Source organism: Argopecten irradians, chromosome 4 (assembly GCF_041381155.1).
Source record: "Argopecten irradians isolate NY chromosome 4, Ai_NY, whole genome shotgun sequence".
NCBI classification, from domain to species: domain Eukaryota; kingdom Metazoa; phylum Mollusca; class Bivalvia; order Pectinida; family Pectinidae; genus Argopecten; species Argopecten irradians.
The window spans coordinates 44,757,286-44,782,788 of NC_091137.1; the positions used below are offsets into that span (position 1 = coordinate 44,757,286).

Below are 25,503 nucleotides of genomic sequence, written 5' to 3' on the forward strand. Positions count from 1 at the left end.
TATATTTTTTTTCTTTTAGCAAGCCTCAGTTGGTTTGTTAGAAAATCTAACATGAAATGAACAAAAATTGAAGATACTTTTATCACAACTTTTTATTGCCACAGCAACCTACATTTGAAAGAATCTCAATGTCAAAATGTCATGATGTCCTCAAATCCTTACATCACGTCACAATGAATTTTGAATCAAATAGAATTCACTCTAGGTTATATATTATTATGCATACTTGTTACATATGGAAAAATATTACATAAGCGAAGTCACTCGATATCCGACGGATTTTGTGAGAAAATGTTTTATATTTCAGGTTACCTTCAGTATGTTGGAGATCTATAATGAACAGGTTCGAGATTTACTCTCCTCAACATCCAGCCGTGGAGGCCTGAAAGTCCGACAACATCCTAAACGTGGATTCTACGGTAGGTAACATCTAGCCGTGGAGGTCTGAAAGTCAGGCAACATCATAAACATAGATTCTACGGTAGGTAACGTCGAGCCGTGGAGGCCTGAAAGTCAGGCAACATCATAAAGATAGATTCTACGGTAGGTAACGTCGAGCCGTGGAGGCCTGAAAGTCACTCAACATCATAAACATAGATTCTACGGTAGGTAACATCTAGCCGTGGGGGGCTGAAAGTCAGGCAACATCCTAAACGAGGATTCTACGGTAGGTAACGTCGAGCCGTGGAGGCCTGAAAGTCAGGCAACATCATAAACATAGATTCTACGGTAGGTAACGTCTAGCCGTGGAGGCCTGAAAGTCTGACAACATCCTAAACGAGGATTCTACGGTAGGTAACGTCGAGCCGTGGAGGTCTGAAAGTCAGGCAACATCATAAACATAGATTTTACTGTAGGTAACGTCTAGCCGTGGGGGGCTGAAAGTCTGGCAACATCCTAAACGAGGATTCTACGGTAGGTAACGTCGAGCCGTGGAGGCCTGAAAGTCCGATAACATCCTAAACGAGGATTCTACGGTAGGTAACGTCGAGCCGTGGAGGTCTGAAAGTCAGGCAACATCATAAACATAGATTCTACGGTATACTAAAACTTATAAGAATGAATTGACAGGTTTTCATAAAACTTGATTTCCAATTGGTTTTGGGGTCAAATGGTCATGTCACTATAACTGAAAATAAATTGTTCTGGGAAATACTTTTAGAATGCTATTTAGAACCCAACTTTAATGTATGATTTCTGTTGACAGCTGATGGCCTGAAAATTGTTCCTGTAGCCAGCTATGATGAAATCTCCAAAAGAATGGCGGAAGGGACAACAAACAGGACTGTTGCTTCCACTAACATGAATGCCACCAGCAGGTAAACGAAAGTTAATATATACCATATTCACGGTAATTATCACCCAGGACACATATAAAAATTATGACAAAGGGGGTGCTTATTAGGGAACTAAAATGTAAGGGACAAAAAACTCTAAATATGCTAATGCTAGAATAATCACATGTAAAAATCCATGGGATGGGTGGTCATTTATACAGAAAAGGGGAGGATTGCTTATTATGGCTAATACAGTATTTACTGAAGTGGTTATTAAATATTCAATTAGCATATAATGTTGAGTTATGACAATACATGGATATAGGGATTTCAGCCACATACATGTATTCCAATAGAGTGAACCCTAAAAAATCTGGACACTTTTGTTCTCAGCCTAAACCGTCCGGATTACAAATTTTACGGACTTTGTCAATACATGTTCTTTGTCAATATGTGATGTTATGGTAATGTGTTCCCTGACATTTTTGTCTGGATTGCGGGTTTTCCAGACTGCGAGTTTTCTGGACTAACAGCATCCGAATGATTGGAGATCCGCTGTATAATGAGAGCTGGCTCTCGTGATTGTGCGGAGGAGTGTCAGTGTAATATAAATAAACTTTAACTTTAAACTTTCGATGACGCAGATGTTATAAGCATGTGTGAAGGTTTTTTTTCTCCCAAAACAAAATTTTATTCAATGGTACATGTTAAATACATTACAGTGCTCCTTCAACAGAAGGCCTCTCATACTGATTTCCATATTTCTGTATATTTTCCCTCTCTTTCAACAACTTTCAATATAATTATCTATGTATGAATATAATCCTTGATAATACTTTTCTTAACTTGAGTTTTCAATTTCGTGTTTATTTGACCATATAAGCATTATTTTACGGTGCAGTCTACATTTGCTGCATATATACTGAATTATGAAAAAAGAAAATGTTAGTTTAAAGACGTAGTTTCAATTTGGAGGAATCCGGTTGCCCCACACGATCATGACCTTTTGATATCTATGCCACCTGGGATAGAACCTTGGCTCGCTATGTGAAAGGGCGTGTCTGCATCTTTTCACGGTAGTAAAGCAAAGGTGACTGCGGTCTGTCTTTGGATTTAAGGCTGACCACTCTGTTGGTTTTGGCCCCGGCCTTGCCACACAACCATTTAAGGTTCTCTTTAATAAACCATATTAGATTTATTTCTTACAAACTAGAAATCAGAAATGATGAACAATCTGCAAATAAGATCAATTAAGCATTACAATATTGTCGAGACATTGTGGGCTTAAGAACACCAGTTATAGCCAGTAGTAGATTTAATATGTAAATCTATTTGGGAATCCACTAGGCAAACCTGCTAGGCGGCGGAACTTGGTTGTAAGTCATAGGTCTGCTTAATTTGTCTTCCTAATGTCAGAATGTCAGCTGTCAATCAAAGCACTATGACATTGCATTTTGTATTGTGCATGCTGCAATGTTTGCTTCACCATTTAATGGGTGCACATTTGTGTGCAAGTACAAAGCATATAGGCTGCATACTGGCGATTGGTCAATAAGCAAGTTACAACCTGTGAATTGCTAATGGCTTCTATTGAATGCCATTTTCATTAAATGTCTGACTTATGCACCATACAATAGGCCTCAAACAGTAATGGTCTCGTAGAGCATTCATGGTGTCTTATTTATGGCTGTTAATTTATCACAGTGCAGACCAGTCCATTTCTCAGTATTTCATAGGGCTGCAATGACCAAGTGGTTAAGATGTCTAGACATTAGTACCACAAGCCCTTCAACTCTGGGTTGTGAGTTTAAATCCCATGCGGGACAGTTGTCAGATACTAACCATTGATAGGTGGTTTTTCTCAGGGTACTCCCGCTTTCCTCCAACAACAAACCTGGCACGTCCTTACATGATCTGGGCATTAATTTTAAACTAATAAAACCAAGACCAGTGTTTCATGTTTTCCGTACTATTAAAATTAGGCACGTTTCAGCAAGTCAGCATTGATAAATGATTATCAGGGTGTTTATTCAATCGAAAACTTTTTATGTCTACAGACTATTACATAAAAATTATGAGTAATTAAGCAATTAAAACCTAATTTGTTGTGTTTTACGGTCCAATGATCTGGTCATATTTGAATATATTTAATAGAAATGTTAAGTGTCCAGCCATAGTTTTAGGCCATTTTGGCCGATTCCTCTAAAGCCATTAACTTATTCAAACGTTTGGCTTAATGTGTATAATTTATTGATCCTCTTAAAGATATACTGTGTCCAGGTTGTAGGTGCTAATGTACCAACAGAACAATTTATGTTTGTGTTTATTCACCCGTGACCATTGTATAAGCATTTAAGGCCTGATCTGTAAACGACTGAAACACGTTAACTCATAGATTAACAAAAAAATGTCACCAAGGAAGTTCAAAGTTGTAGGTTGGTTAAGCATTATTTGAACTGCTTTTCATTGGCAATTATGTGAGAAATTCAAAATCCCAACTGGACAATGGCTAATAGCACACTTCATATATGTTAAATTAGCTGTTGTCCAGTTAGTATTTGCCCCACCACCTATAATTGCCAACTGAATGTAGTTCAAGGCTTTTATTTACGAGAAGTAATAATTTCATAATGAAATCTCGAGAGATTTTGTAACTGTAATGAATCATCAATTCATTAATTGTCAATGATGGAACAGCCATTTCAGAATAAAAGTGTCCAATCCCGCCAGGGTCCCACCAGGATCACCGTTAATTTTTCTATGAGTACAAGCAAAACGAAAATTTTGAATTAGACTTCGTTGTAAATGTTTAATGAAGGTGCAATGTGTTTGCCTATGTTGTAATATAGCCGTGATCATTCTACACTGGTTTGGTAGGGGATATTTCACAATATTCCCATCCTTAGAACAAATCAATGATTGGTCAGTCTCTTTCACAAATAATTCCGGTAAATTGAAACTCGATTAAGTAACGAAGAACTACAGGAAATTCTGTACTCAAAAACTACATTACTAGTAACATGAACTTGTAATGAATTGCATCAAAAATTCAATACAAAATTTCAATATATTGCCAAATCATAAGCTGTTCTTTCATTCCATATGATCAATGTCCTTGTGTATAATAGGGAAATGTATTGGTGCAGGTATTCAGGTGTTTAGGACTTTAACTATATCAGTGTAGCAGACGTCACGCTAGACTAATGTGTATATGGCTGCCATGGTGAGATCAAAATATTTGGAGTACTGGTTCTTGACACTCAGTCATGGTGAACAGAGTACTCCACAAAAAGCTAATACATAGATAATCTACTAAGTTTCTCTATTTACTTTTCTTCTTTAGAGTTTAAATTGGATGGAAATCTATATTGTACTCAGCTGTTGTCTGTGTGTATGAATATTAACTGATTTACCCCTGAATATACATTTAGACTCATCCAAATCAAAGACTAGACCAGTCCATTACGAAATATCAGGGGTGAACGACTTAAGCTGTATCCTTGGTAGAATAAATCACTTCATGTTTTTATCCTATGTCGTAACACCACTATACACATGCAAATCTTTTCAAACTTGGATTTCAAATACTTCAAATATAAACTCGAACATGTAATTACATACATAATATGTGTACAAGAAACAAGTTACCAAAACATTACCTTAAAACTTGATTTCTTTCATGTTTACAAAATTATATTCCAAACAAACTCTAGATGATATAGCTTAGCTTCGGTCATAGTTTAGATCACCGATACTCCATTATAACTCTGATTGCTTAAGTAGATATCTACTAGCTCTGAATAATTAAATACCCAGAGGCCCTGTTGAATTGATTGCTTTAACTTTTAAGTGATAACACACAACAAAAATAGACAATTTCTTGTTACACTCAGAGAAATATTTCAGCTAGAAAAGACAAAATTAAATTATTATTTTTCTTTGAAGAGTTCAGAACTAAATTAGTGTTTAAGAATTTTGATTCCTATTTTATTTTATCACATAAGTCGTTTGATATTCTGTATCAATATGTTTGCATATGTTATTAAGTGTAATATAAACTGGAGCGCCTTTCATGGGAATTCATTTTTACGCCAAGACTGGCAAAAATGCAAATTTCGTAGACTTATTTCGACACAGTAAGCTGAATAAGTGCCCCTTCTCATTTTTGAGGCCTCAATTCTACTTACATTGACTTAAATACAGATTGAAATTATGAAAACTGTAGGATTTCTCTATTTGTTTTCTTTTGTAAATTGATTGATGGCTTACTCTATGTAATAATTACACGAAATGTTAGCCCAAACTGGGCCCTTTTAAGTGCCCCGGCCTTCATTATTTTTAACCACCCTGGAAGCTTACTGGGTTAAATACGGTGTTAGTCTGACTAGGATATGGAATATTCCACTGTTTCAATATTGACCCGTCGGTAAACGGGAATCTCGTATCATCATTTCCGATATCGTCATGTTTACATTTCCACTGATTCATGAAAATCAGATATTATGGAACGTCTCAATGAGTACATACAAATACAAAGCAATAGATTTTTGTTTCTATGACTTGGTTTGTTTGATGTTTAACACCCTATCAGACGGTAAAGTAGTTTAATGAATCTATCTCATATATGCATTACTTCAGTACCCTGTCAAAAACTTTTGTTCATAGAACAATTCATGAAATTTTTGCAGGGGTTAAAGATGCTCCACCGCCGACAGAGCATAATTGGTATCCATCATTTGAACAATAATTGGTGTTTAATCGTATTTATATATGTTTGATTAACTAAAAAAATAATATAAAATAATTCATGTTGCTTTCGGTGCCTGCACAATCAGTACTGCATTCCATATATAGGACATAGTGCCATCGATTTTTTTCAGGATGCAATTAATTATTTTTGATATTTTTATCTTGAAGTAAAATAAGAAGCTCAGACTTTTCAATGGTGTAAAGTAAGTAACTTTTGTAACTGAAGAAAAATACTAAATCGTCTGGTCCTGTTTTTGATAGAGAAAAATTATCATTTGTCAGCGGTGGAGCATTTTTAATAAATGCCTGTGCCTTTGGGGAGCAGGATAATTGTATCCATCACAACTGAAGTTAGGTGGGTACAGTGGAATCAGATCTAGATTGTCTGTCTGTCTGCAGAATTTTTTTTTTGAAAATTCTTCTAAACTACAAATTATCAATTAACTTTTTTTTCATTTCAACAAATTTTATTGACATCTGGGGGTACTGTATTCAAATGGATCGAAGAACAGGCTAAGTCTTTATATACATATTCTCGCCTTCAATTACGTTTTTGGACATAAATAAACATTTATATAAAATTATTGTCTTTACTTATCAAATAATGTTCTTGACACTTGGCAGCAATGTTTTGGACCATGTGTGGTTATGCTTTCAGATTTATTTTTTACCAAAATGGTGGTTGCCATGGTAATAACAATCAGATCACTATATACAGGTGTTGTAAAATGGCTGACAAATCATTAGTTTTGGGATCAATTTTATTCAAACTTCTATACATATCACATGCTTCACAACCAATAATAATGGTTAATTACCATGGAAACGGGAGAAACATTTGGTTGCCATGGTCTCAAATAAGTCACATAAGTGATCGCAAGGGGAGGACGTATTAGTTAGGCATCGCATTTTAGTTTCATTACAAAGTTTATTGTAATCACAACCTTTTTTTTCTTGCAGTCGAGCTCACACAATTGTTGGGATCACGTTTCAACAGAAATTTATTAACGCTGCTGGAGAAGAAACAGCCAAGACAGCTGTTGTCAACCTTGTTGACTTGGCTGGAAGGTATTCTATTTATATCTTAATATATCCCTATGCAACAAAGTTAGGAGGCTGAGGGAAGGGGGGGGGGGAGGTTATCCATCTGTCATCAGTTTGTTTATTGGTCCGTCTGTCTGTTTGGCCATAGGAAAATTTGATCCAGACAACTCCTCCTAAATTTCTGGGTCAATTTCAATAGAACATTGTTGAAATTTTGGTTGTCAAGGAGTCCATTTTATATATTTCAACCATTTGACACCGAAAACATAAGAATTAAAATTCTTTGGTAGGAGGTACTTTTTATGCAAAATAAAAAAATAACCCCCCCCTCCCAATTCTTCTAGGGTAGGGGTAAGCAGACCTAGGATCATTGACACTTGTTTATAATTTTCTGCTGGAACCCTTTTCACATTTTTAACCATTTAAGAAAAAAAGATTTGTTCATTAGTAAATGATGTGTTTTCTGTCCTTCAGTGAACGAGCAGAAAGTACGGGAGCCACGGGTGATCGTCTGAAAGAGGGCGCTGCCATCAACCAGTCTCTATCATGTTTGGGCAATTGTATCGCTGCCTTGGCGGAAAAATCCTCAGGAAAAAATACACGAGGTATCGTTGATTATTATTTTTTATTTAAAAAAAAGGAATTAAAAAAAAAAGATGAATTTCTTTTTTGTCTACCGGGTACATGTTATGTAATTATGTTAATGTCATAATGATATTTAATTACCAATATTTCCGATTACATAACAATATCATTTTGACATTAAACGAGAACAAAAAATTTGAATAAAAAATTAAAATATCTGTTACTTGTTTCTATGAAATCTCATTTTTTGAAACCACAGCTTTGTCCTGCGAAATCGCGATAACAAAATTCCCGTGAATATAACCACATTATGGTAATACGTTTTCTTAATTTCTATTTTTATCAGTGCCCTATCGAGATTCCGTCCTCACCAAACTGCTCAAGAATGCCTTGGGAGGTAACAGCAAGACAATCATGGTAAGTGCGGTGTGGCTGGTGGCTAAATATTCAAATATCAGCATCTTTTGTAGCCTATAGTGGCCTTTTGCTTTTTCAAGTGCAGGTCTAAAACTCCTACAACCTAACAATTATTGTTCAGGCATACTTACTGAAGTCAATTTTGTAGACTTTAAAACCATTTTAAGTGTTGATAAGCAGAATAAAAATCAACACACTTATATACAATCAATCAGAATATTTTTAGATCAATGTTTACACACGGATTCACCAGAACTTCACTTTTAATTTGTCCATATCTTGAAGTACATATTCTGTATTTGTATATAAAAGTTGTCTGGTATTGCAGGTATATAGGTATTGATTGTAACGTCATATAATTAATTTTCTCTTTGGTTCTGGCTTTCTGATTGGCCTATTCATTTTTTTCATTCCACGATTGGAAAAAAAATCCGAGAATGGCACGGAAACCCAACGTTATCGTGACGTCACAATAGAAACATTGAAGTTGCGTATTGATTTGGAAAAAATAATCCCTTGGAAAAAATCAATGGAATACATGTTAACGTATTTCATTTTATAAAGTAGCCTAGAAAATTAATTATCAGCATTGAAGTCACTATTTTTTTAATTTCATCAGGTTATGAAATAAATTTTGTTTGCAAACTTTTGTGAGAATCTGCTACGCATATTCACACAGTTTGCAAACAAAATTTCTTTCATACCCTGATGAGATTAAAAAATAGTGACTTCAATGCTTAAATGTTTGCAAGCATTACATAATAATTTTCAGAGTGTGTTTTGGTCACAAAATAATGACGTTACAATGGATACCTACCTCCAAGGGAGGTAACTCTGTAATGTTCAAAAACATAATAGATTGTTAGATTTCTTTGATAATTCTTCATCCTCTTAAAGCACAAAAATCTTTATATATTTACATCCCTGTATTGGTTTAAGACAGAATAAAACTGGTAACTACGGTCAACGTGGTTGCTAGCCGAAATAAAATGCATCAGACTTGACATTTAAGACGAAGTAGAAAGAGATGAAGTAGAGAAAGATGTAGATATACTTGTATATTTTGTATTTGTAGATCGCTGCGCTCAGTCCAGCCGATGTAAACTATGATGAAACTTTGTCCACACTTCGTTATGGTGAGTCTATTTCCATAATATTACTGTATTCTCTTTAAATTTCTTGTGAAAAGTCTTCTTGATATTACCCTTAGCAAATCATGGGAAATTCCTTTGATTTTTATTGTAACTCTATTTTTTTTTTCATTTTTACTGGGTACATTATAAATATTCAAAAGTGGAATACCTTTTGTGTTTTTAAAAAAAATCATTTTAGTACCGTATTTTCCGGAATATAAGTTGCGACTTTTCCCCCTGAAATTCAATTCTCCTTAAAAAGTTGGTACAAACTTGTTTTTCTAGTTTCCAACAGAGTATCCTTTTATACATTTATTTGGATATGATGCATATTTTAAGATCTTTTTGTTGTATTCACAAAAAAGGAAAAAAATTATAACCACCATAGATTTCTGTATAAGAACAAGCAAAGAATGGAAAAAAAGGTTGGATGGTGGGTGGGGGGATTTTAGAACTAAGTTAATAAAACTAATGCAGGAATACATTATTTCATCGCTTTTGGATGAAAGATTTGAATGGATGATTTTTCAGTGATTTTGTATGTTTTAAAAACTGTTATTTCTTCTTTCCTTTGTAGCGGATCGTGCCAAACAGATCAAGACGACTGCCTCGGTTAACGAGAGTGCTACAGACAAACTGATCCGAGAACTTCAGGAAGAGAACGAGAGACTCAAGAAAATGATGGAAACAGGAAATTTTGAGATGATTAAACAGGACGATGACGACGATGATTTGACAGATGAAGGTGAGATAGATATTTAAATTTCTAAATGAAAAAGGAGGGTTTGGGAACGCAATATTATCATTTCATTGGGTGAAATGTAAAGGATTTTGGTTTTAATGGAATATAAAGACATAGTCTGTTGTCCTAAAAACTCAGATGGTGATGTAAGTAAATGGAAATGGTGGCAGTGCGAAAAATTTGCAATTGTCCGGATTATCGAGGGTCCACTGTACTAAGTTAATACAAAATAAATAGTAGAAAAATATTCATAATTCAGATAGGCGTAAAACTTCCAAAAAAAAACTTCTTTAAAACTGTTATCTTTACTCTCGGAAAAATATTTACAATTCAGATAGACGTTCTTCAAACACTATTATCTTAAATTCTATTGTTTTAAATTCTATGAAACATTTCTGATACCATATTTACAGTTACAAATGTCTAACAGAGCACTTTCTTGTATCTCATAGAGAAGAAACAGGAAAAACTAGATCGTGAATCTGAATATGCCAGTATGTTGGAAAAGAACCAGAGAGAAATGGAAGAAATGAAGAAAACTTTTGAGCAAAGACTGGCAGAGAGAGAGGTGATTCTGTGAGTATTTATTGAACCAAGAATACAACAAAAGTTTGTATATAAACTATCTGTCAGTATCTATTAACCAAGATTACAATAAATTTCTATATAAAATTCTATACAAATTGTATGTCAACTGTAATTATTACTTAGATTATTATGAAGATAATAAGCAAAATCTCACCCGCGCTAAAATAATATGTATCTTGTGACTAACTATTGTGCTTATTGATTGCAGGGCACAGACTTTAATGCTGTCGATGAGAAGAAGAAGACCACCCCTCATATTTACAACTTGAACCAGGACCCTCAGTTGTCAGGGAGAATTGTACATTTCCTGGAGGGGGATAATATACTGATTGGAAGCAGTGGATCAGAAGGGGAAGTTGGTATTAGGATTGTGGGACCAAGGTGAGTTTAGTGTACCAATTACTCTGTACTTGCATTTTACAAATTTATCTTCCCATGCAAGTAGGTAATGATTGTGACCGATTACCTAAGGTCATACTTTTCAGAGATGTAAATTTCACTCACAAAGTAATAAAGTCATAATGGACACCTACCCAAAAGGGGGGTAACTCTCTTCAAAGAGGGGAAATCGGTGCATATGTATTAGGTTTGTACAATTAATGTAAACTACTTTTACATCTACAATATTCTAGGTCTTTGTTTAGTATTAACATTTTCGCAAATACAGCTGAGGCCTGATAACGTTTTTAAAAGGGAGCAAATTTCACTTTAAAACAATTTTTTTTTATCATAAATAATTCAATAATCATTAATTAGAATGCATCACAAATATGATCTTCAGCATGTGACATACCTCATTAATTTTGTGTCAGGGATGAGTTTTGGTTGTTAAATTTTAGATTTACAATAAAATTTGTCTATAAAGAACCCTCCCCCCAAAAGGGACAAGGAAAAAGTAGTCTTTGTCGGCAAATGGATCTTTATATACAGCTCAACTGTGTTTGTGTTATAAATGACCATTCGAGACCCTAAAAAATGGTCTTATTAAGCAGGTGGTTTTTATACCTAAATGATCACTCAGCAGATTTCATTGTATTTAAGTTTTGATGACAAGGATGATTTTTTCCACAGTATCCAATTGAAGCATGCGTCTTTCACCATGGCTGAGAATAAATGGAGTATAGAACCAACTGTGCCACATAGCCGCATCCTTCATAACGGGAAAGCTGTCGGAAACAAGCAGGAAATCGCTCATAATGACAGGTAAGATGTTGTTAATGATATATATATTAATAACAGAAATCGAGCAGCATTCTTCATCCATGCTATGTTTTTACTGCATTTATGCTGTAACCATGCTATAACCATGCTGTAACCATGCTGAATATTCAATTGCAGCCAAGTCGAAGATATAGAATAATCTCGGTCAACATCTCTGATACTAAAATTGGAGCATGCATGATTACACTATAAAAGCTATATAAACCAGATGTAATATGTACATTTCTACAAATAAAATTTGTAGGCTAACCTATTCACCCCTGAAATTTCATAATGGACTGGTCAAGTCTTTATTTCAGAAGATTCTAAATGTATCTTTAGGGATGAATGAGTTTATACAAAAATACATAGGCATCATACACCTTAACTCCCAACATTTTTTATTTTGAATGCTTTATATTTTGGTTTTTTGTTTTCTGCAGACTTCAGTTTGGTACTACTCAGTTCTTTGTGTTCTGTGACCCGAAGGAAAGAGATAGTAGCAAAATCAACTACCCAGATATCTCTTACGATGATGCTCAACAAGAGGTCGCCCGAAAATCTGGTCTGGGCATGGACAAAGAGGCTAAATCTAGAGGTACGGATAACAATGATTTATAAATATTGGTAGGTCATGGTGGTTGAAGCTATATGACACATACTGATAGTTTTTATCATACATGTATATACCACTGTGAGCCATATTTCTTCCGCGGTTAGGTAATTTCCATGACATCCATTTCAAAACAAGTTCATGAAGATTAGCATAATAAACTTAAATGGAGATACATGTACCTATCCGTATAAAAGCTGCAGATATGTAAATAATTAGTTTTAATTTTTCCCGAGAAGTCAAAGATTTTATTAATTACATTGCAAAATACATGAAATGGTAATGCCATTTTAAAATGTAATGTATAATTTAAGATTGATATGTATTTGAACCATCCCTGCTGCCAATATTCCTAGTAAAGGGGTCAAAGTTAAAAAAAAAAACTTGTCTGGTTTTAATGAAAATTTTAAGTTTGGCGATACTTATAATAACATTAATATTATAGTTATAGTTCTGCAAAGGCCAACTACGGGTCAATAAACAGAGGCAGGGTACTATCAGAAAAGATGTCATTTTAATTTAATTTTGTCATTTATTTCAGATGAAAAACTACTGCAAGAGGAAATGGTTAAGGCTGTGCCAGCAGTACAACAGGCTAACTCCATCAGTGAAGAGCTTGACAAAAAACTCAAGTTTGAGATTGTGGTTGTTTCCCCTGAGGGTCGAGGTGAAACAAAAGGTCGCAGCATTGTCATGGTGAAGGTTACACACCTGGAAACCAAATTTGAGTGGATGTGGCCATTCCAGAAACTTCTCAACAGAATGTATGTCATGCAGGAAATGTATGATGAACTTCTGGAAGGAGAGGATGTCAAGAGAACAGAGGTCAGTACAGAGTTATCCCGCTTTTAAAAAGATTGTAGAATATCCAGAAATGAATAGATGGGTTGGGTTATAGATGTCAGTACATCAGAGTTATCTCCCTTATAAAGAAATGAAGTAGAATATCCAGAGATTAAAACAATGGATTGGGTTACAGAGATCAGTACAGATTTATCTTGCTTTAAAAATGTTTTTAGAATATCTCAAAATTAATAGACTGGGTCAGCTTACAAATGCCACTACAGAGTTATCTTCCCTTCAAAATGTTAGTAGAACATCCCTGAATTAATAGTACAGAGTTATCTCTCTTTCAAAATATTTGTAAAATCTCCCAGGATTAATAGAATGGGTAAATGATACAGGTCATTACAGTTATGTCACATCTAAGACAGTTGGTAGAATACATAAGAAATTGATAGAAGGGTTGGGCAGGGATTCTGCTTTTTACCTTGAAAGGAATTTTGTGCATGAAGCGACTTGTATACATCATGAGTTCACCAATAAAAGCCACGCTGCCAGTTTTCCTACGTTCTAGTCATTGTCTCCCTCCCTTTTTTCTCATGTATTCAGAGCAATTTTTTTTATAACTATTAGAAATATTAAATCACTGCTCTTAGAATGAGTAGTTTATGCTGTTTTTGGTCTTGTGATGATGGTGAGATGATGGTAAAAGTGGAGAAAATAAAATACTGTGGTTCTGTTATCATAGGAAGAAGATCCATTCTTTGACGATATGAATTGTGATTTCTTCATCGGCAGCGTCAAGCTCTGGCTAAAGTCAATGGCCTACCTGGTAAGTATACAATTGTCTATTGAAAAATCTAAATATCTTATTCATTATACTGGAGCCCCCCTGCACCAACCACCAACCCCTAGTACAACAAAGTTAATAGGGAGGTGTATGCAGAATTTAGGTTGTCTGACTACCTCTCCTAAACTATTGGAGTGATTCCAACGACACTTGGTCTCAATGATAAAATATATAATACAGATACAGATATCGCACAAGATACACATTTAAGTCAACCTCTCAAAATATTTACTACACTGTGGAGTCCTCCAGACTTTCATACTGTAAAAGATATGTATAGGTACATCCATGTAATGATATTTTTCTTCAACAGATCGAGTCTAAGGACCAGTTGAGTGTATGTGACTACCAAGGCAAAGAAGTTGGCCTGCTTAATGTAAGTTTACTCACAGCACACATTAAAGATTCACTGAGCACGTGTTTGCATATTATACATATTAGCATTTTCTATTTCTATTTATTTCAAAATATTCATAATAATTGAAGTATATAGACAGTTATCATATAGTAATGGTGATATAATGATATGTTTTGTTAAAATGCTGCACCGATGACATAACATAAAAATGTTTTATCATTTGGACATTAATTGATGTTTACTTTTGTGTGTATTTATACACATGTACGTCTTATGACAACAATAACACAAATAAAATACATTGTAATTTGTTTTTCTTCTGTTGTCTGCCCAATCAGTACATTATACCATATAGGGCATAGTGTCACGGATTTTTTTCATGATGCAACTACATCATTATTTCAAATACTTCTATTCTTAAGTAGATGGTAATAGTGCAAAGTAAGTTACTTTTGTTACTGAAGAAAAATACTAAGTCGTCTGCTTCAGTATATAATAGATAAAACATTATCATTCGCCTGCGGTTCAGTGTCTCTAGTTTTGTTACTCAGTATATGAGCATAATTTGTTTTTGTTGCAGTATGAGATTATTCCCTGTGACAGTAAGGGCAAGGAATATACGGATGCTGATGATATCTTCGTCGAGGTTCCAGAGGAACTGCTTGGTCGTCCAGATGGTGTACATTTCAAGCTGAAGATTGTCAGTGCAAGAGGTCTCCCAATGAAATTTGTGGTAAGTACATTCTGGAGGTGCCCCAGCAATAGATACCTTTATCAATTTTGCCATGCAATTGACTCTACTCTTTTTACGTCATAAAAGACTGAATTTGGTACCTTCAAACACTTTGAAATTACTAATTTCCATCCCCTTTAAATAACTTATTTCCATCCCCTTTTTAGAAATATCAAAAGTCACTTTGGAAAATCAAGGTATTTTGAATGGACTGTAATTTCAATTTTCTAACTTATCTATAAAAAACCCCACTAAAAACTTGTCTCTATAACAAAGTGGTTTTTATACTGTACATAGATCATATTGTGTTGAAATTGGAAATTGGTAATTGGTCATTTGGAACTCTGAAGAAATTAGTCTTAATGGGTCATTATTCACAGGTAAGGCAAATTTGTTTAGTTTCAAAAATATGAGAATGCTTCTTGATTGACTTTGAATTATACAGCTATACTGTTGAAAGTTGAGAGATGTACATTTATTTATGTTTAAAAATTCTCATTCACATGATATGAAACCGAATTTTTTATTGTTTACATAGAAAATGATATATGTGTTCGAATTTTCATGTGATGTAATAAAATCAAATTTTTTGTTGTTTACACAGAAAGTAATATATGTGTTCAAATTTTTACGTAATAAAATAAAACCAAAATTTTCATTGATTACATAGAATGTTTAAATTTTTTAACAGGATGTATATGCGAAATATACGTTTTTCACCGGAGACAAGGTGTATGAGACAAAGAGACTGCCAGCGACAAACAACCCAGACTGGAAGTTCGAGATGAAACATGACCAGGCTGATGTTTCTCTGCCTGTAGGTGTCATTTTCGAAAATATTTAGTGTTAACATACTATTTTCAGTCAAATTTTAGTGCAAATGGGAAAAACTGTACAAGGAATGATTTAATTGCATACATAAGCGCAACTCGGTGGTTCAATACCAGTAATAAAAAAATGAGCACTGTATATGAATTAGCTCTTCAAGGACAAAGGGAAAAGCACTAAAATGAAACTACCACTGAAATACGTTTACAGTATATTGGATAATGGATTTATTATTTTAAAAAAAATTCAGTGAAAAATATATGAATTTTGGAGACATTATAACAACTATTTGAAGGAAAAAGAGTTTTTACTTCGATTTAGGAAGAACGTTTCCAAGAGTATAATTAAATGTATTTTTCGTGAATATGGCTAAAATTTGTAATTTAGAATTAAAATAGTTAAAATTGGGAATGAGGTACATGAAAACACTCCTAGTGAAAGTTTCAAAAGACTAACATAAAAACTTTGCGCGCTAGTGTAATTTGCGCAGGTACTTTTGGAGGCTGGAAACATATTTTGTGCATCAGAAAAAACGCACAAATTTAGTAAGTTTTTACGGTATGTAAATCCCTATTCAAAAGTATTTTCTGTTAAGAAGAATGATTAATTATAATATATCATCATACTAGTATTTGAACAATGAAATAGATGCGTGAATACTTGATACAAGAACTTTATTATCATTAGTTGTATATCAATGTAAATATCTGCACATGCCATATTAACATTAATTCTGAAGTCAGCTATATAATTTGTCTGAGAACATTTGATAAATTTGCATTGTCCTCATTTCAGTTCTTGGACTATCTCAAAGAAGGTGCCATCATGATCCAGATTTGGGGAAAACAGAAAATCCAAAAACCCAAGAAACACATAAATACTAAAGATGCTCTGCTCTCCTCGGCCCTGACCAAGGGAAATATGGGAGCTGGAAAATCCTCAGTAAGTATATAACAGGAAAAATTTTCTGCTGGGAATTGTTGGTCAAACGTTGCTTAGTTTATAAAAGAATACAATTCCTTTAAATTTGTCATCAGAAATTTTGATTAGAAAATGTTATGACGATTGGAAAATGTTGCTTACCGTAAGTTCATTATGGAATAATTCCTGCGAAGTTGACAGGATGAATTTTGTTCTGAAAATCAACGGTAAAATGTTGCTTTATTTAGGATAGAATATTTGAAGTTGATAGAGAAAGTTTTGCTATGAAAATTAATGAGGAAATGGGGAAATGTTGTACTGTGTCTCACGGGATAGTGTGCAGTAGTTTACAGGAAAGCATACAATAGAACTTTTCTTCTGGGAATCAATATTTAGCTGTTGAACAACTGATATGCTTGAAACTTAGTCTTAGAGAAGCAGACAGGAACAAATTTCTTTGTGTAATTCTTTGAATAAATTTACACGTTTGCAACAATGAATGTCCGTGCAGTTTTTTTTAAATGGTGATGGATAGAATGTTTGACCATTAATGAAGATATAAAATTTACCATATACATTGTTGTACCTGGTATTGGAAAATGGAAAGATTTATCTTTTACAATCCTTACAAGCGATGTCATAGTCATTGTTTTTTTGTGTTTTCAAATGAATTTGAATCCACAAAATGTTTTCTACCGTTTATAGGCTGTTGGCACAGACAAAATGAAGTACATGATGGAGGCTGCCTTTCTGAGGAAACGTCAAGAGCGTCTCGAACAGAAACTTGTAAGTATCACCTTTTTAAAGCTTCGCTGTAATACTTCTAAAGGCGGATGAATCAAGTTGGTCAAATTCCTGTTTCTGATCTTTTTCAGTTATTAAATAAAATCATTCACAATTATCTTGATATATGGAAATAATGAGGGCATAAGTTCAAAAATAAAATTTTGGAGGACTGTTTTGCTAAAGGAGAAGCTATGGGTTTTTTTATGGCAAAATCTTGCTTGTTATTCATACAATACACCAAGAATCTATTTTGGACTTTGGATGGTAATTTTATCTAGCTTTCATCAAGGTACATAATCGCAAGGTAGTATGTAGTCGTGCCTCGTTCTCGCAAACGCACGTCTACCTATGACATGCTGTAGAATATATCGTAGCTAAACAATACAAAATGCAAAGTCACGTGCATAACCACCAGTCAGTTTGATTGACAGCTGGCGATCCTTCAATGGTGTCTCATGCCAATTAATAAAGATCATCATCAAATTAAGCCTATCGTTAATTTTTGTCATGCTTTAAACCTATCTTTATTTTCGTTTTCTAAAACAATATCTGTTTTAATTATCGTAAAATGAAGTTCTAAATTTTCCTCACAGCATGCAATGAAGAAGATGTTGGACGAGGCTGAGAAACACAATAAGAAGAAGATCTCCACAAATCTTATCAAACAGATCTACAACGCCTCGTCGGCCGACGCCGCTGACAAGTGTATTGCCCTTATTCCACAGGAGAAAGGTAAATAAGGTAAAGGTCGGTAGGTCGTGGGCAGAGGTAATCGTCAGGGGCGATCGTCGTCAATGACGATCTTTGTCAAGGACAATCATAGTCAGGGATGATCATTGTCAAGGGTGATCATTGTCAAGGGTAATCATCATCAATGACAATCGTCGTCATGTCTGATCATTGTCAGGGGTGATCATTGTCAAGGGTGATCATTGTCAATGGTAATCATCACCAATGACAATCGTCATCATGTCTGATCATCGTCAGGGGTGATCATTGTCAAGGGTGATCATTGTCATGTTGGTAATCATCACCAATGACAATCGTCGTCATGTCTGATCATCGTCATGGGTGATCATTGTCAAGGGTGATCATTGTCAAGGGTAATCATCACCAATGACAATCGTCGTCATGTCTGATCATCGTCAGGGGTGATCATTGTCATGTTGGTAATCATCACCAATGACAATCGTCGTCATGTCTGATCATCGTCAGAGGTGATCATTGTCATGTTGGTAATCATCACCAATGACAATCGTCGTCATGTCTGATCATCGTCAGGGGTGATCATTGTCAAGGGTAATCATCACCAATGACAATCGTCGTCATGTCTGATCATCGTCAGAGGTGATCATTGTCATGTTGGTAATCATCACCAATGACAATCGTCGTCATGTCTGATCATGGTCAGGGGTGATCATTGTCATGAGCGGTAATCGTCAAGGATAATCATCGTCAGGACTGATTATCATAAAGGACGATTCTTGTCACGGACGATTATCGTCATGGTTGATTATCGTCAGTATGATCATCATCAATGGCGATCATCGTCAAGGTGATCATCGTCAGGGGTGATTAGATCATCGTCAAGGACGATCATTGCCATAGGCGATCAATACCGCTGTTGTGAGTCTTGAGAGTCTGAGACATTTAATCACTAAAAATCCCTTAAACCCGTTAACCCCTGAAAATTATTTGAACTCTTCTGACTCCAAACTTAGAACATTTCATAATGAAAATATATATGTTTTATATGGAAACGTTATATTTTACAATCTGAACTGTTTATTTAGGGAGCCACCAGCTACATTTAAGTCCTTGGCCTCAAACTTTTTTCTTGGCTGTTGCAGAATCTTTTCACAAGCATATAAAATTATTTATTTTTATTGTAATAATGTGTTTTTTCTGCTGTGAAATTTTAAGTAATCTCGGAGAATGAAAACCTTTTTCATAGGATTTATAGATTTCATCATTACGATTATTTGTAAACCTTTAAATACATATTCATACAATATAGATAATTCTGTAATGACGAAATGTAGAGATAATTAATTTGTTTTTTTTTTAAATTGTTCATAATAATGACGGTGATTATGTGATTATGATTATGATGATGATGACGATGATGTGATGCTGATGATGATTATAGTAATTATGGCGATGAAGTATTTAGGGTGGTTTAATTGGATGATGATGGTACAAGTTATTTTAATAATGTTGATTGATAATTTGATTGATGATGATGTTGATTATGACTATATTGATTTGTTTAGATGATGATGATGAGGATGAAGATGGTCAAGCAGCGGCGGTAGTCAATCTGGCCGTTCAAAATGATAAAAAGAAAGACAAAGGTAGTAGCAGTGAAAGTAGTTCAAGCAGCAGCAGCGATAATGATAGTGATTCCGAGAAGAAAAAAGATCCAGAAAGAGCAAAAAAGAAGGAAGAAAAGAGGAAACGCAGGGCCTTAAAGGTGGCTGCAAAACAAAAAGAAAAAACAGAAACAAAAAATCAGTCGAAATTAGTTCGACAAAATACAAAGGGTAAAATACCGATTGTGAAAAAAGATGAGAAGAAATCGTCTGCCTGTATATTGCTATAAACAAGCAGTTCTTATATATTTGACACACAGACTTTATTGTAGTTACTTTTTGTCAGACCCTTTACATCACGGAATAATTTCTAGTCTCATTATTCACTAGATGCATATTATACAGATTCTATTTTTTATTTTTTTTTTATTTTATGTCATCTTTAAGCATACTCCTTTTGTAATACTAGATATCTGGGTATTAACAAGCATTTTTTCGGGTACATTCCAAGTAAAATTAAGGATTATTTTTGATAGATTTTACATTAAGTGTTTTATTTGGTTATAAAAAGGCCAAAAAGTCCAATAACATATTATTTAATTTTTGCTTATAGTAACATATTGAGGTCCCTTTACTCACTAATGATATAAATTATCACTGCATAAACATTGTAGTTTCATGATTTTGTTTGTTTTATTGTAAACAAATATTTTGATAGCGTTAGTTATTGAATTTTGTATCTGTCACATTTATTGTGTGGAAAATGGGTAAATTGATTAGACCTTTGAAGTGATGTTGAATTGAACCGGATCTTTGCAATAGACCTTGAGCTTTGAGATAATCTTGACCTTGAACTTTGATATTGACCTTGGTATGAAGGAAAATATGTATTTCGTTCTGGGATTATTGTATTAGTGGTTTTGTGTTATACACAAAACATAACTCAATCTCTGTTGATAGAAAAAAAAATTAAAAAAAAAAACCAACATCATATCAGGTAACTTCAATGGCTTCTGTAAATATTTCACAGTGTTTGTGAACAATGTGTGTAAAAAAGATTTACATTGTCATATTTTTTGTAGTTTTGTAGCAATTGTTTTCCCAGAGGATGAGATATATACTGTAAATCATCTTTCTTTCGCGGCTAATAAATTTTGCGACATTTTGAATTTCAAAACAAGATCGCGAAGATTACTTTTCGTTTATTTAAAACATTGACTGGAAATTCATATCAATATAAGTGATGTTGATATTAATCCGCGGAGATAACGTTTACAAATCTGCATGGATTGTGAAATTCCTGAAAGTATATCGCACGATAAAGAAAGATAGGTCACAGTAAGATGTATATACTATTGAGATTGCCCATTGTTACACTTTCCAAAAAGTTAATTTAGAATTTGGGTTCTAGAAAGTAATTTTCCTTGGAAAAAATAGCATCCATTCAAAATTAAATGTAGATGATTTCTTTACATTTCTGAAAAGTTTTTTTTTAACTTTTTTTACACCATGACAATTTTACTTAAACGAAAGTTTATATATCAAATATTATATCTTTATGTCCACACTATTTATGGAATTTATTTAACTATATGTTTATCTTTTTTTAAGTTTATCTTTAAATTATATATGAAAGTATCTAAAGAACAAAACCATTTATGTAAATACTATCAGTCCTTTCTATATCAAAAGTTTAACTCATACTTTTATTTTACTTATGGAACAAAACCATCTGTGTTGTCATATATATACTATTTATAACTAAATAGCAGTCACTTTTACATATTTTACTAATAAATTTATTTATTATAAAATTGATATATTATAAAGAAACAAAAATATTGAATGTAAATAACTTGTATTTATTAACATTTCTCTGTGTATTTAAAAAATTAGCTAATTACATTCATGATAATGCTCTCTGTATGCATTATAATACTGGATAATGTATATTATCATTTAAATGGCATTATCTAAATAATTAAGATTAATTTTATAATTACAATGCAATCCTGTTAATTAGGATATGTTAACGATCGATTGCAGCAAAGACATTTCCTGTTGGAAATGTTATTTATTTACAGGTAAGCTTAGTTAATTGGAACATCGATGACATTTAAGCATTTTAGAATTTTTCTATATTCATTATTATTATAGTTGTATTTGGAAAATTATTAAAAACATATTGAAATATGACAATCAGAAAAAGAGTTACACGAGGTATATCCTGAACGGCTAAGAGTACAAAGGTTCTTGTCTCAAAGTGCTTTAACATTGCTGCGTTATATCAAAATCGGAAATAGAACATACCATCTTGGTAGGCAGCACTTTGGTATGGCTGCATGAAATGTTCTTTTTTACAACAGTTGTGAATCTGATGTGATATTTTCTTATTAGGACAATGAGATATTTGTTGAATAAAATATGATGTTATCAATATTACTACTATAATGCAAAATTGCAGACAGATATTTTCTCCTAATATATCTTTTATGTTCACTTTTCTCCTTGTGCTTACGTTTTAGCATCGATCGTTCTTTCTGGCTTTGCTAGTCTAAGACGTTGCATCATGCTGTGAATGCAAAAACGTCATGTTCTGCGTACATTTTTGTTTGTTTCCGTTAGCTTTAAACAAGTAACTTGCTCGCCCCAGTTGTTTATTTTCTTTCCTCCTTGTTTTTGTTCTATGACAGATCCACAGGTCACTAGTGATTAGAAATTATAATTCATCTCATTGGAAAATTCATCCAAAAATTGTGCAATAAAGAATTTCCTTATAATATAATGAGGTGATATATTGATGTTTGAATATGGGTTGTCTCCCTTGTATATTGATGGTAAAGATAATTGTAGAGTTGGCAATCGAAATTAGGTCCCGGTGACGAATGTAGTGTTTGTGTGTGAGGGGGAAATCCTTCTGCATGCAGTTCAATCTGTGATAATAGTTGGTCATTGGAACCCAGTTTTGACTGAATTGCCGAGTGTGTAGATTGCACCGATATGTTATTAGTAACTGAAGGTTATGTTCGAGTATATATATATATATATGTGTGTAATGGTGCAAGTGGATAAACATATCCAACAAGTTTGATGGGTTGATGTTATATGTTCCATATTTCATTTATTCACTTTTGGTCAGGTCATAAATTTGGTGAATAAATAATATTTTTTGGTCTTTTTATTTTGCATTTTCATAGACAGAAACCCTCCGGATTCTCATCTTTGTTACAAATAACAGAAGAAAGTCAGACGGATTTCTGAAGATATAGTTTTGTAAGGAGAAATTCAAATACTTTTTTTTTTATTTTGTGTTTCAAATCATTTCATAATTGGATCAATTGTCAATTTGGTGATATAATATTTGCTGTTTTTGTTGTCATTCTCATAAAGTTACCCTCTCACCAGTTTGGAAGTGAATATATTCCGGAGTTTTGATTTGAATTAGGACTGCACGATAGCGGAACGACAGTACTGCTGTAGTATGGTGAAGTGGCTTTGTAGCTATGTTTTGCTTATTATTATTATTTTTTAATTTTTGCTGTGGTTTTGGAGTATATCAAAAAACACACGAGTGCTATTTATATATCTTGGTTTTATTTTATTAGTTCTCTCTTTAGATTTAGTAGTGCTGTTGGTACCATTGATTTTTTCACAGAATCAAATTACACCTTAGACCTTTGGTGATTTTTCTTCAAAAAGGAAATTCTTTAGTCCCAAGACAATTTATTTTCCTCGGTCAGAAATTCGACTACAATGTTGCTTGATATCATTTCATTTTTGGATATATGCATGGCTTTAAAAAAATGTATTTGTCTGTTCGGTTTGCTATATTTGGGTCAGGTGTTTTTGATTTTGTGGACTGATAAGGGCCTTTTTAACTTTATTTCTGTAGTTGTTTGAATATTAACCCGTTGAGTGCTTTTAATTTGATAGATGTCTTCTGAGTTAAAGATTCAATCGATCTTTAAAACACTGCCAAAATATTTTTCAATTTGTTGAACCAACCCTTGTGATGGGGGTGTTGCTTGTCAAAGCATGACTGTGATATGCTGTATATAAAATATCAATACCCATTCTCCATCTCATTTACAGGTAATGCCTGGTGCCAAAGACTTCAAGAGTTTTACTGACTCAGTCTTTTATACCCAGCATGCACCATTCTCTCCTTAATCTATCCATATCATTTCAACTGTGACCATCTGTCCTTTTTGGTTCTCTTTCTTTAGATTGTTTTGAAAAATTATGTCTGCAATTTTTGCATTAAATTTAAGTTGACCTGAAAGTTTTGTAGCCCGTAATTTCATTGAAAGCCTTCAAACATTGATTTTAAAGACTTCTTTTGAAACCGAGAGAAAAGCAATGAACACTTTGATAAAAAGCCTTTGTATTCCAATTCACAGGGACTTGGTCTAGATTCATCTCTTGGTCTATATTTATGTATAAGACCATTCTGTACATATGCATGGACCAGGAACACAGAATTCAAGTCCCTGTGTGCAGACAACATCAGTTTAGTACATATCTCATGGTATTACATGTAACATCTATGATGTACATTAAGATTGTTTGTACATATCAATGTTATTCATTCTAATAATATGAATACAATTCAGTATTTTTTGAAACAGCGCCAATGTAAGATAAATGTATGCATGCAGATATTACAGTGTGTTTTCTAGTATCTATTATATACTACATGTACACAACTGTATATGGAAACATAATTAGTATTTTTGGGATGTTTAAGGATTATGTAACTTTAAATTAATATATGTTTCTTATCTTATTCACCCCTTAAATTTCATAATGGACTGGTCTAAACTTTGAATTAGAAGAGCCTAAATGTGACTTTAGGGTGAATAAGTTCATGTACACTCTATGTTCCGTTATAAATTCATATAGGTTTAAATGTATGGATGAATAATTGCACATCTTAGAATGCAACACAATGTGCCTCGATATTCCTTCCACTCTTTTTATACCTTTGTACCTGATAGTCTCAAAAACTCTTCAGTATACAGTTCAATTTTACTTACTAAGCTGAAATATCTTGTCTAAATATTTTTTTTCTAGATTTGATTTTAAAGATTGGGTTTGTGTAGCTGTAATATTAGCTAGATTGATAAACGTTATCAATATTATTGTTGATTAATGAGGAATTTGAACAGGTGTTTATGGAGAAAGGTATTTTTGTTATCATAGATATGAGTATTGCTCAATTTTCACAACCAATGTCATAGTAGTATATACAATCACGTTTTTATTTCCAATTTCTACACAAAAAATGTATAAAATTAGAATATTTTCGTTTTATTTAACGAAACTGTTTGATATTACATGTACGTCTATGTAATAATGCTGTGTTTGGAATTGTAATAGTGCAACTAGGCTTGAAAACGGGAGGTAATCCTTTGAACAAGGGAGGTAATCCTACATTGGAAACCAATGACCCAAGCCTTCAACATATGCATAATATTTTTAGGACAATGGCTGATGATGAAATGTATTTCTTACGGGCCACAATGATCTGTATATAAATCATGTTTAAACGACTGAATAAAGAGGAAATTGACACATTTACAAA

The 25,503-nt window shown here is 33.5% G+C and overlaps 1 protein-coding gene across 1 annotated transcript in view; it reads left to right on the plus strand.

Moving 5' to 3' along the window:
* Nucleotides 1–25,503, plus strand: part of LOC138321813 (kinesin-like protein KIF28P) — a 28,446-nt gene extending 2,943 nt beyond the window's left edge. The window contains exons 4-23 of the mRNA XM_069265793.1: nucleotides 308–419; nucleotides 1,208–1,319; nucleotides 6,987–7,094; nucleotides 7,545–7,675; nucleotides 8,002–8,072; nucleotides 9,148–9,208; nucleotides 9,783–9,950; nucleotides 10,400–10,515; nucleotides 10,744–10,916; nucleotides 11,607–11,738; nucleotides 12,179–12,333; nucleotides 12,890–13,173; nucleotides 13,880–13,963; nucleotides 14,295–14,357; nucleotides 14,920–15,072; nucleotides 15,764–15,889; nucleotides 16,696–16,842; nucleotides 17,527–17,607; nucleotides 18,201–18,339; nucleotides 19,881–25,503. Coding sequence (XP_069121894.1) covers nucleotides 308–419; nucleotides 1,208–1,319; nucleotides 6,987–7,094; nucleotides 7,545–7,675; nucleotides 8,002–8,072; nucleotides 9,148–9,208; nucleotides 9,783–9,950; nucleotides 10,400–10,515; nucleotides 10,744–10,916; nucleotides 11,607–11,738; nucleotides 12,179–12,333; nucleotides 12,890–13,173; nucleotides 13,880–13,963; nucleotides 14,295–14,357; nucleotides 14,920–15,072; nucleotides 15,764–15,889; nucleotides 16,696–16,842; nucleotides 17,527–17,607; nucleotides 18,201–18,339; nucleotides 19,881–20,209 — 2,745 coding nt within the window. The 3' untranslated portion in view covers nucleotides 20,210–25,503. The remainder of the gene's footprint in view (nucleotides 1–307; nucleotides 420–1,207; nucleotides 1,320–6,986; nucleotides 7,095–7,544; nucleotides 7,676–8,001; nucleotides 8,073–9,147; nucleotides 9,209–9,782; nucleotides 9,951–10,399; nucleotides 10,516–10,743; nucleotides 10,917–11,606; nucleotides 11,739–12,178; nucleotides 12,334–12,889; nucleotides 13,174–13,879; nucleotides 13,964–14,294; nucleotides 14,358–14,919; nucleotides 15,073–15,763; nucleotides 15,890–16,695; nucleotides 16,843–17,526; nucleotides 17,608–18,200; nucleotides 18,340–19,880) is intronic.